The sequence below is a fragment of the Lachnellula hyalina genome (assembly GCF_007821495.1).
Source record: "Lachnellula hyalina strain CBS 185.66 chromosome Unknown contig00080, whole genome shotgun sequence".
Taxonomy (NCBI): Eukaryota; Fungi; Ascomycota; class Leotiomycetes; order Helotiales; family Lachnaceae; genus Lachnellula; species Lachnellula hyalina.
In genome coordinates, this window is record NW_022157194.1 from 1 (window position 1) to 12546 (window position 12546).

At 46.9% G+C, this 12546-nt stretch overlaps 4 protein-coding genes across 4 annotated transcripts; 2 read left to right on the forward strand and 2 right to left on the reverse strand.

Moving 5' to 3' along the window:
* Positions 1–1378: 1378 nt before the first annotated feature.
* CDC4 (Cell division control protein) lies at positions 1379–4739 on the forward strand (the record flags this gene model as incomplete). The annotated part of the gene is made up of 3 exons (XM_031149953.1): positions 1379–1843; positions 1912–4572; positions 4620–4739. The coding sequence occupies 3 exons, from the start codon at positions 1379–1381 to the stop codon at positions 4737–4739; spliced, it is 3246 nt and encodes a 1081-aa protein (XP_031004771.1).
* Positions 4740–6770: 2031 nt separating this feature from the next.
* On the forward strand, positions 6771–8600 carry LHYA1_G005004 (putative amidase; the record flags this gene model as incomplete). The annotated part of the gene is made up of 2 exons (XM_031149954.1): positions 6771–8081; positions 8508–8600. 2 exons carry the CDS (start codon positions 6771–6773, stop codon positions 8598–8600), a joined length of 1404 nt encoding a protein of 467 aa, XP_031004775.1.
* Positions 8601–9080: 480 nt separating this feature from the next.
* AMZ2 (Archaemetzincin-2) lies at positions 9081–10448 on the reverse strand (the record flags this gene model as incomplete). The annotated part of the gene is made up of 1 exon (XM_031149955.1): positions 9081–10448. The coding sequence occupies one exon, from the start codon at positions 10446–10448 to the stop codon at positions 9081–9083; it is 1368 nt and encodes a 455-aa protein (XP_031004774.1).
* A 372-nt stretch (positions 10449–10820) lies between these two features.
* On the reverse strand, positions 10821–12226 carry rny1 (Ribonuclease T2-like; the record flags this gene model as incomplete). The annotated part of the gene is made up of 5 exons (XM_031149956.1): positions 10821–10955; positions 11012–11106; positions 11164–11602; positions 11650–11978; positions 12031–12226. The coding sequence occupies 5 exons, from the start codon at positions 12224–12226 to the stop codon at positions 10821–10823; spliced, it is 1194 nt and encodes a 397-aa protein (XP_031004773.1).
* Positions 12227–12546: the final 320 nt, after the last annotated feature.

The following is a 12546-nucleotide window of genomic DNA, read 5'->3' on the forward strand; positions in this document are numbered from 1 at the left end:
GGGGGGTTGTCGAGGTAGCGCGACTGCCGTTTAGGGAAACATCATTATCAACAGCAGAAGAAGGCACGACCTCGACCGCGAAGCAAGTACAGCAGGCGCAGCCGGAACACCTAATTTATTAACAAAGGTGTTCAAGATGACAACAGGCCACGGTCGTAATATGCCTAGAAATCCAGTGAATCGCCAAATTCAATATATCGGATCCTCATGGGAAGAAAAGAACCAACAGGGCCAGCAAATACCGCCTTCACTATAGTGCAGGACTTACCGAGTAACCTTATCCAAAGTATATATACAACTTGACGTGGAATATATAGGCTTCATTGCTCAATGATGCACGCCTGGTAAAACCTCATACAAGCAACACTGGTAATGCAGATAAGTGGCGGGCAAGCAATCAATTCAGCGCAGACAGGCAAAGATTACAAAAAGAAGATATTCTACATACCAGGTATGTTTTCCAGCATATCGTATTTTAGAGGCAGTAAACGTTGATATCTTAACATACGCGCCACTTTTCCTCTTCCCTCTTCAAAGCATCTGACCCAAGGCTTATAGCAGTACCATATTCAAACCATTAACCATGAACTGTATCTATCTCCACTTTCCGGGAGTTCTCGAATACCTTTTATTACCTACCCAAAGTACCTACCTATAGGTATACATCCATAGCCTCTATCCCGCGACGTCCTAGGTCTTCTTATAAGCCCCAAGTGCCTTTCACAAATATCCTGCTATCCCACTGGTATACGTACGATATTCTCGGCGTTTCTGATTCCAGGCGAATGTATTCTTATTACAGCAAGCGTAATCAAGGTAAAAATGTAAGCCAATATATGAGGCGAGAGGGGATGGGATGTCGTAAAGAATTTGCCTGGCGGTTGCCGCTAAACTCGGAAGCGGCGTGCCAAGTGCTGACTGACAACTTTTGGTCGACACTCGTTCCCTCAACTCACCGTCAGTCAATCCTCTTGTCCCTCTATTTTACAAGTACTCCACTCCGCCTTCTCCTCTTCTTCGCCCCAGTCCTTTGCTTTGAGACTTCCTGCACTTTGTAGAAAAGGCTCGATACTGTACTGTACTGTACTGTACATCCCAACCTCCTTTCGAAATCCGGCATTTCGCATCTGTTCTCGGTTGAATTCTGCTGCCCTCGCGCCCACTCCTACGCCGTCTTTGAACGAACTCGGTCGTTTGGCTATGGTGTTACTGGCATACCTGTAATATATCGGTGGACGAGAGAAGCTTTGTGCTTTGCACGCGTTGTGTTGGAGATCCTCGTGTCAGGAACGCGTTCTATTCAAAAGAGAGGGGCAGGACGACATAACCCCGGACGCACACCTCCAAAGCACGACCTCGCAACAGCACCTTATACATCATGGATCCCCCGGCACGTCCCGTTTCTAAGAGACGTGCTGCGCCGACTCAGAGCAGCAGTTTAGTGTCCTCGCATAAATACCCTTCAGACGCTTCGCCGAGTCCTTTTGCCTCGACCCCAAAATCCATGCATACAAACACCACCGAAGTTCTGCGGCCTCGCCCTCACGGCCAAACCGTTGCGATGGAGTGGGATGAAGATAATGATACACCGTCGAGTCGCACCTCGAGACTACAGATAGAGTTAGCGGAGTGTGTCGAGACGAAAACAGTCACTACGACAACTACAACCAAACGCTCTTATCCTCCCCTACTTTTCCGGCAGAAGGGCCTCGACATGCTCGATGCAAAGGAATATCCATTAGCTCTAAAGCCAACCCCGGACGAGCTCAAGAGGATTTCTTACAATGTTGACGGCCAGAGTATGAGCTTCTTCGGGGATGAATTTCGAGCTAGCCCTCCCAAGGTAAGTACACCATTTCTTTTGCTAAACAGAAAATATCTTTCGAACAAGTCTAACTACTTAATCTATAGGGTTTTGGTGTCGATACTTCGACACGCTCTCCAGATCTTCCCGAAAACAAGCAAATCGCCCCAGAGAATAAGCGGGATTACCAACTCCAAATTAGTGAGCTCAACGGTGGAAACTTTCGCCGTGCAGAACCTCCGAGTAAGAAGCTAGGTTCCATTAGAGAGAGAAGATCCGCAAGATTAGGGCCAGAGGTATGGCTGAATTCTCCAAGCTCTTCGACTGAGAGGCTTCGAAAGCCTAAGAATACCAATCTGCAATCCCAAAATGGCCACTCTGCTACGACCGAAGAATCACGGACAAGACATAAGGGATTAGGCATGCATATAACGAAACATGCCTCATTCCCTGCCACTCCTGACATGTCCGAACTAGAAAGCTCTGTAATAGACCGCAGTCGAGCTTTCTCAACCTCATTTCGTTCAGATACTCCACAATCAGGAGTCAGCCAGAACGACTCCTTTGAAGCAATCAGTGATATACCTGATAACCACCAACATCAAGAATCATTTGCCAATGCGGTCGCTACACCTCCTATCGCTGAATCAGACCTCGAGCCTTTGGAAACAACGAGTGTAGATTTCGCTGATATTACTGAGCAACGACCTCCTATCAATACCGCGGCTGCTCAAAACGCAAGTTTACCAAGTCCGGGACTATCGCCAACATTTGCATCTGCGGAACTCGACCAAATCGAATTTCCTGGTGTTGACCTTCCTGACGTAGATGGAGTCTTTGCTGATAGTCCCGCAACACAACTAGATGATAGCCAAGAGACTCTCGGAGACGATGAGGGTTTCCCAGATCAATATGGGGGATCATCAGAAGACGGACAGTTTCGCGCACCTTCACTCATGGACAGTCAATCGATGCTTGAAACCTTCGACTCGATGCCAAATGATATGAAGACACTTATGATGTACCAGCTCTTGCGTCGCTGCTCGAGGAAGACTCTCCACACACTAGCAGACGTTATTGGCCCCGCACTGAAGTGTGACTTTTTAGATCAATTACCGGCGGAATTAAGCCTTCAAATCTTAGGCTTCTTGGATCATAAGGATCTTTGTAAAGCCGCCCAGGTCTCAAAGCATTGGAGAAATGTTATTGATTCGAACGAGACGGGCTGGAAAGAACTCTTTGACCGCGACGGTTTTGCTATTCCGATCGGAGAACTAGAGAAGGCAATTCATCAAGGTTGGGGATGGCAAGATCCTCATGGCCCAGACGGCTGGGAACAGGACCTAAGTGTTGAGCCTGCTGTGTCATCAGACGGCGATGCAAGCTTCACCGCTAGTGTAAAGGTTGAAGAACCTGTGAGAAAGGTTCGTTCTACGACGAAAAGAAAGCGAGTCGCAGGTGGTTCAGCCTCGGATCGAGCAAAGCGGAGAGCAACAGGGTCTGCTGAAAAGGCACAGTCATCAAGAGGTTCACAAACTGCCGTATTCTCCAAATCAGAAGGCCCGATGAGTGCTGCGGGTTCCGCTGCTCGTGCTGTACCTGATCCCCAGCTTGGTTTGGCTAGCTTGCGGAAGCTTCATCTATTCAAATCTCTTTATCGTCGCCATTACATGCTTCAACGTAATTGGATGAGTAACGATGTAGCTCCTCATCATTTTGCTTTTCCAGCACACCCAGCGCACGTTATTACCTGCCTTCAATTCGACGACGACAAGATTCTCACGGGTAGCGACGACACACTCATACACGTCTATGATACCAAGACAGGGGCGCTAAGAAAGAAACTTGAGGGTCATGAGGGAGGAGTATGGGCTCTGCAATACGAAGGGAATGTTCTAGTGTCTGGATCCACAGATCGGTCTGTTCGGGTTTGGGACATTGAGAAAGGCTTGTGTACGCAAGTCTTCCATGGCCACACCTCTACCGTTCGATGCCTCCAAATTCTAATGCCGGAAATGACTGGAAAGACCCCCAAAGGCAAGCCGATTATGGTCCCGGAGAAACCGTTGATCATCACTGGATCGCGGGACTCTCAACTTAGGGTATGGAAGCTGCCTGAGCAGGGATCCAAGCGCTATATTCAAACCGGGCCTCCGGCTAACGATGTCGACTGTCCCTATTTTCTCCGGACTTTGAGTGGCCATACTCATTCGGTGCGTGCAATTGCAGCTCATCGAGACACACTTGTGAGCGGCAGTTATGATAATACAGTTAGAGTTTGGAAGATCTCAACTGGTGAGACGATCCATCAATTGCGGGGGCATTCGATGAAGGTGTACAGTGTTGTTCTAGATCACAAGCGCAATCGCTGTATCAGCGGCTCGATGGATAACTTTGTAAAAATATGGTCTCTCGAGACAGGCGCTTGCTTGTTCACTTTGGAAGGCCACAACTCGCTTGTTGGTTTGTTAGATTTACGCGATGAGCGTCTTGTCTCAGCAGCTGCTGACTCAACTTTGAGAATATGGGACCCTGAGAATGGCCAGTGCAAGAGTACATTAACTGCGCACACTGGTGCAATTACTTGCTTTCAGCATGACGGCCAGAAGGTGATCTCGGGGTCGGATAGGACCTTGAAGATGTGGAACATGAAGACCGGCGAATGTATCAAGGATCTCTTGACTGATCTTACTGGGGTTTGGCAAGTCAAATTCGATGAGCGAAGATGTGTAGCAGCTGTTCAGCGTGACAATCTTACATATGTCGAGGTAAGTTTCCCCACCGGGATGATGTGTTTCATGCTAATTTTTGCCAGGTTCTCGACTTCGGTGCATCTCGAGATGGAATACCCGCTTCCGAACGCGGCTCACGAAAATTAGTCAGTTTCGACGACCACAGGTCTTCCGGGATTGTCGAGGAGGATGAGGACCCATGACTGCACGCTTAATGATAATTGATTCGATGGGGACCCCGGCGTGGCATCACGCGGCGTTTATTATAGGCGGGATTTTGATATTGGAATCGGCGTTTGGGTCAAACGTCTATATGCATAGCGAGGTTTATTGCTTTTTTTTTTTCGGACATAAGTACTGGTATGTATACAAGTCTTGACATGGAGGTGTTTCAGGGAACACTTGGCAACATTATGACATTATTGCATTGCATCATTTGGCTTGCTTTATATTTCGTATGCATGGCTTGCTATTTGCTGGCTATCCATTGAGATGGTTTCGGGCTTCACCATTATACTGTCATAGCATAGCCTACAAAATGGCAGTCATGAACCAAAGCCCTTTGTTTATTTTATTCTACGAGTGAATATGAATGTGATCAAATGACGAATTCCATCTCGGGTGAGAGATCATAGAATTATGCTTGACTGTTGCATGTTAAACGGCTCTAGCAATATTCAGGCAGGCAGACATACAGACAGCTGATTTTGAAAGATGAACAGAACCAGAATCAAGGGCAGGGCTATTCGTTCACCACGTCTCCTCAAGGCAACCATTACCCGACTATGATGTCGAATGCTCCTCCTGCTCAATCAAGACCGGACAGTCGGTCGGGTAATCTTTCCCCCCTTTCCACAAGCGAGAACAAACACTCAATTCGGAAATTCCCCGGCTTATTTTCACAACCATATGGCTATATATAATTGAATAAAACTTAACCAAAACACAACCTAAGTGTAATTGTTGTACGGGTTCAAGGTTTTTGTAAAGACACTTATCATTGAGCTTGCTCTATGGTATCCTTGTTCCACATTTTCTTTTTTGGTAATTTCTTTGCGTATGGTATTTGTTTTGCCATACTTGAGAACTCGGTCTTATGGAATTTTTATGTCTTTTTTTATCACGGTCTTGTCACTCATTGTTTTAAATCTGTTACTTAGAGGATTTTTTCCAGGGAGCGGGACTTTTGTGTTTTTAAACTTGTAGAATGTCGGTTGTAGTTTATGCATTCATTGCCTGCCATAAGATATTCACCCATTCTGGTTCTTATGACAGTATGGAACTTTTAAAATGAGCTCCGTTCGATATATAGAAAAGTGATTGCACTACTTCCTTCACTCAACATCTTCTCCGCCTGCTCTCCGGCTAACCGTTCTTCCTTCTTCCCTTTATTACCCTACTTCACGCCTCTCTCTGTATATCTAAACACATACCTTCCCTCCTGCTCTCTCCGTTCTCCCCTTTACAAACAGACCTCCTTTCCCATCAAGTCATACAAATCTACCTTCAGCCTTCCCCCCTCCACAAACCCAAATTTCCCAAACACCCCCCGGATCAGCTTCACTAGCATGGATCCAGGCATAAACATCCACCCTCTTGATCAAAAATCCTCTCACCAATCCATCAATTTGCTTCATTTCCTATGCCTGAGTCTAGCATAAGAGTGCGGAGTAAGTAGAAAGGGCTATCTGAACCACGTGTTTCACTCCTGGGGAAGAGATTTGGTAAACTTCAAAGGCCTTTCCAGATATCAAAAGAGATTCAATGCACCTGCATAATAGCGCTTGACCGAATTGCGAGTAAATTAATATATTTGCTAACAATATGCATTTTGATATCTTAAGGTTTGAGATATCTTGAGGAACAGGTAGCTAGTTCTTGCCCCAATTAAGCTTTTTGTGTTTATATTTAGGTTTGACTATTCAACTTAGTCAAGACGTAGCCTTTACTTGTATCAAGATGATGACCCTTAAATACCAACAAGTAAACCCAACTTCGAAGGAAATGATTCACTTGGGCTGAACCATTATGTTGTTGTGTAGGTAGAGATGTATATTTGTAACTCGGCAGTCGGTCGTTACTTTGTACACCTCGGCCGTTTCATTCCCCGCATTTCCCCAGCATATACAGTACCCAGCCCAGCCCAGCCACTAACACAACTATAAATGTCTTATTTTCTAGTACCTTGCAGATTGTCTGTCCCTCGCTGTCTTTCTATCCTCTCATATTCATCAATGTCGGCTGAACCTCTCTGGAAAACCATCGCACGGCGCAAGCAGGCCGAGCGTGAATCCCGAATTCCCAAAGAGTGGCGTCTCTCTTCCCTCCCTCCATCGAGCACCCTTGACGTACGCTCTATTCCACGAACTTCAGGAATTCTAAGCTCGAAAGAGCTCGAGATTACTGAAACTCACGATGCCACCTCCCTCGCACAAGCAATCCGCTCCGGAAGCCTCACCGCGGAACAAGTTGCCGTTGCCTTCTGCAAACGCGCTGCTATTGCCCAACAGGTCTGCAACTGTCTCACCGAGATCTTCTTCGACGATGCTATTGCGCGAGCAAAATACCTAGATCGCGAATACAAGAAGACGGGAAAGACAGTCGGCCTGCTACATGGCGTACCAGTTTCGTTGAAGGATATGTTCAGGGTCAAGGGATATGATGCATCTATTGGAATTGCGAGTCTTGCAGAGAAACCATCTAGAGAGAATTCAGCCCTCGTAGATATTCTATTAGCACAAGGGGCTGTTTTGTATTGCAAAACAAACATCCCGCAGACATTGATGGCCCTCGACTCTGACAACCATATTTTCGGCCGCACGCTGAATCCCCGGGACAGGAGGGTCACAGCAGGAGGCAGCTCAGGCGGCGAGGGAGCTTTAGTAGCTATGAGGGGAAGCCTCCTTGGTGTAGGCACTGATATTGGTGGTAGTATCCGAATCCCAGCAATGTGCAATGGTCTTTACGGCATCAAACCAAGCGCATATCGAATTCCCAACGCCGGACAGGAAAGTGGTACGAGACCAGGAGCGGCCAAAGTAGGCCTGGCTTCGAGTGCGGGTCCGATTACTGTCAGCATAAGAGACTGCGAATTGTTTTTACAAGCAGTCTCTAATTCCAAACCCTGGGAAACAGACCCTGGTGCTATTTACGGGACCTGGGAAGAACAGGGAAGCTTAGGGGAAAAGCCATTACTGGGTGTTATTCGCACAGATGGATTGATAACTCCTCTGCCTCCTGTTAGTAAGGTAGTAGACGAAGCTGTGCAAACACTTAGAAAATCAGGTGTTGAAGTCCTCGAGATTAATGCCCCTGCTCTTAAGAAATGTCAATCTCTCGCCAACGGCTTCTTCGGAATCGATGGTGGGAACTTCATGTTTGATCTTCTAGAGAAGACTGGAGAGCCTTTGACAAACTGGCTTAGTACAAGACTACGTCGGAAAGAGCCAATACAGCTTGACAAGTTGGTCGAGTTTCATGCCAAGAAGACTGAGCTTGAGACGGAGATGTTGAAAATCTGGAAAGACCCGAAAACGGGACGGACGGTTGATGCAATTATTTGCCCAGTTGCTCCTCATCCTGTTCCCCCAATAGACCAGTGGTATGCAATTCCTCAAGGATATCATTTCCTTATTCGGAGACTTCCACGATTTTTAAGATCTTTCTCTGCTTGTATGGGAGGTTTTGAGACACAGATCTCCAGGTTTCTCTTCACAAAGCATCACTGACTCTAAAACTAGGAACGGCGTCAGCTACACAAGTTCCTTTGTGCTACTAGATTATCCTGCTGGCACTTTGCCAGTACGGGACTTCAAGGAGGTCGATTTGTACGATGAAATGGTTGATAGTCAATCATTAGGAAGTTGGGATAAAGCAAACCAAGAATTATGTACGTCGTCTTCATATCCCATTTATTTCACGCGCTACATGAAGTACTGACCCGGAGAAGGGGACGAGAGAACAATTGATAGGAAGTTATATCTCAACACCAAGCTGTCGATCCAAGTAGTGGCACCAAGGCTGCAAGAAAGGAGGTTGTATCAGGCTATGGCCTTGATCGATAATATCATCCAACAGAGTGGAAGGTCTATAAACGCTAGATTATAATTCATTGGGTCCCAAAGAAGGTCTCCTAGATCTAGCTGATACTTAACATATTAATGAACCCTCTCTTGACTCGCTGCTAGAAAATTCCCTAGTGGCCTGTCAAAATCGTAATCTACAAACTAACGGCTCGGCCCTGAAGCTGCGGGAAGTCCCATCTTGGTCCGCGCCGAAACCCCTAAACTAGCCCCAAATTTCAAACTTCGTTCACTGCATAAGGATAAACTAGAAGTATTTCTAAATCAAATAATAAGAAAAGGAGTGCAAAGAAAAAGAATCAAGATTTCCATCGTCCCGTGCATACATACCGTCTCCTACGACATCTCAAGTATACGTCGTCAATGATGACTCTTTGAGAATGGCTTTCTCTCGACGTCGTATGACTAGGCTTGAGCGCCTCTTCTCCTTATTCAGGTATACACAAACTTACAACAAAATCCCTAGTTCGACTCCTCCCTCATGATCTCATCGAGTCTAGCCTTAATCCACGCGCCGTGAGCCTTAAATACCTGCCCTTCATTCTTACCCTCGCAAAATGCAAGGAGTGCTTGGTACCGCTCCTTTAAATTGGCTCCAGTCGCATTCAGAACCTTGGCCAAGTCGATAGGACACAAATACAGAGGCTGCCTTGCATCTTCTATAATAGAAGCAGTACCCTGCATAGAGCACGCATAGTACACGCAGTGGCCTATCCCGAAACAATGGCCGAGTTCGTGAGCAGCAGTGCGGCAGGCACGCGCAAGCCATAGTGCTGAAAGCGCCGCAGGTGAAGGTCTGCCCTGGGCGAGAGACGGGAGGGAATTATGAGCTGCGAGTGCTGCCTGCATTGGACTCATGACATTTTCACCAGATGACTCGCCTTCCTCTCTTTTCCTCTTCTTGTCCCCCCCAACCTCCTCTAGGCCATCAACACACCACTTGATATACCTCTCACAATGGCTCGCGGGCCACCCATGCTCCCTCTCGATATTCTGCTTCATATCAAGAGCAGGGTTGTACCTAGCTGTTGAAATAACCGCGATTCTAGACCCGCCATATGCGCGCCCGCAGACGAAATCATCTTCTTCGTCTTCATAGATGTCATGCTCGACCAGCATTAGGAACGCATAGGCATCCTTGGGTAGAATCTCTATTGCCGCGTCCAGTAGGTCGTTTAGATTAAGCTGATGAGAAAATTCTCCTTTCGGCATGGGGCGACTGCGTATACCAACGCAGCCCACCGGAGTATGCGTGTTCAGCCAGAGAGTTTGGCGTTCCGGTTTTCCTTTTGCTGTTTTTGGGGGAAGGTCAACCTCCATGTCGTCGACGTCGTTGGTGAAGATCGGGTTGGGTGAAGGCAGAAGCTTGACGGGAAGTCCATGATAAAACGCTTGTAGATACTCCAAGACGTCCTGGACTTCTACCTTCACTTGCTCACCAGATTTCGATCTCGCACGTGCACCTTTGGGTTGACTCCACTTTTGGGCAAAGGATACTTCGGGTGAGAAGCTTGGGGGTGCAGCGAGATAGACTGTCCTGCGTTCAGGTGTGATTTTATTCCTGTGCTGTTCCCCACTCCATGACCGTAGACTTTGCGGTGGGTCCGTGGGGTCCCATGATAATTCGTCTTCTGGGAGGACGAGCGGCGCTGGGAATGTTGAAGGCTTTGCTTCTTTTGCAGATGACGAGTTTGCCTTTATTACCTGTGTGCTTGCTGCAGCTGTGCGTTGTAGGAGTGTTTGCCTTTTATAGCCTGCAACGACTGCGTTGCTCGAGGACGTGAAAGTGAGGTTCTCATGACTACAGCGGCTTGAAGACTTGCGGGACATGACTACTGCTGATTGTGACTGTTGTCATTGCCCAGCCTAGAAGAATTGAGAAGTCCGTCAAATAGAAGTGTCAAGACGCGGTAGGATGACTCCCGGAACAAATAAACCAAATAAATGTCACGTGATTATGGATGGAGGGAGTGAAACTTGGCTTCTGAACCTCAATGAGGATTATAACTCGTCTTGCGGGTTAACATTTAATTAGAAGATATCATTTTTAGGATATGATTTTTGTTTTTGTCAGGTATTATAGAATAGAACTTTCCAGGTCTCATCACGTGCTTAGGCTTGCTCTTTGGAAGAGATGATGGACGAGATATTTGACATGAATTATTATTATAGACATAATTATCAGCCGTAAAGTTACCCCACTCATAGACTTTGCCATTGGAAGCTGACGCTGATGCTCTGTGAACTCGTGCTGATAGCCTCCTGGGTCGACCCACTGGGCACTGCCGCTGCGTAAAAGGTCGTGTCTCCATTGTACGAAAGTAAACCACCAACAGCCTGTATCGAAAGATATTAGTAACACTTCCAGCATATATTATTGCTGCAAAACTTACAGTGAAAACAGTCGCAGTGTTACCAGATGCACAAGTAAAGGATGAGCTCGAAATACCGCAGGGTCCTTTCGAAGACTTAAGGGTGAACCCAGAGCCTAGATATGGAGTGATAAGTCAATGATCATATAACAATCTTTTTCAGTAAAGCTTACCGGATGCAGCTGCAGTATAAGTAGCACATGTTCCAGACGTATACCAGGTCCCAGCACTGATGAGGCATCCTGTCTGACTTCCCCCAGTGATAGCATTCAGATATCCAGTGCCAGAGAATGTTCCTGGAGTTCCAGTTGGGGTGGATGTAGGTGAAGTCGTAGTAGCTGTGGTAGTAGTGCCTGTGCCACCCCCAGATTTTGGGAGATACTTTACTCCTGAGGTTGCGCAGTCAGACTTGGAGCCGTCAGGATCGGTCGGAACAAAGGTCCCAGTCTGAATAGAACCCCTAACATCGTAAGAGTACCAGATTTCATCCAGCGCGCCCGAAGAACACTGAATAATGACCTCGTAGCCAAATGAGGCTTTCAGCGCTGCTAAGATTGCGGCTGATGTGTAAGTCTTTGTGCTCGAGGGCGTAATACCCGCATTTGCTAGTGCCTTGGAAACCGTTAGTATTTTCGTGTACAAAAAGACAGAGCTGCTACCGTGTAACTATCCAACGTCTTGAATAGATCAACCGTCTTCTGGAAGAAATCAGGAACCTCTTGGGTTGGAGTGTAATCAGTGTAGCAATCTGGATCCAAAGTACTGATACAAGTACCATGCTTGCCCCACTCGTGTTCCCAGAAGCTCTCGTTGTCTCCATCTTCATCAAGCCAGTATGTGTTCATGTAGTCCAAGAGGTCTGTTTTATCAAAGGATTTCAGAATGTCGGAGATGTTTGTGTATGCGCGGGCCGTATCGCAGTTGGAATCATATGTTCCATCACAATGGTCAGGCCATAGACCGTGAATTGTCCAGTGGTTTGACGGGCCTGAAATACTCTTCAGCAATAGACATTATGAAAGTTTTCTTTCAGCACTTACCCGTAGAGGGGCTTGTATCCCAAAACTGTGTCTGAAGCAATTGTCCCCCGGGAGAGTTGACACAGCAGAGATCAGTGGAAGTGCTGGTCGAACAGCTCAATGTGGGATTTGAGCACGTCTTGGGGGTTCCAAGGCCTAATGCTACTGGCAAGGCGAGAAGAGAAGCCAACACAACTCTTGGGGTGAAAATAGCCATGATAAATGATAGAAGCAGATACAATACTTGTCACTCAAGGAAAGTATCTTTAGAGGAAGGGCATGGCATTTTTGTAGATTCAAGATGATCTGTGGTATGGAGATAAAGGAACTAGTGCAAGGCAAAATCTCCTTGAGGTTTATTCAAAAGCCGCGGGAGGGGAACCCGTTGAAGAAGGTGAATTAGTTCGTGCCTGTACTCCAACGCTATTTACACCCTCATAGGCTCGTTGAGAAATAGAGTAATGGCTAGCGACCAGACGTGACCTCCCAGACCCTGATCGACAGTCGAATGGCGGGCACGGATTTGATAGTGGACAC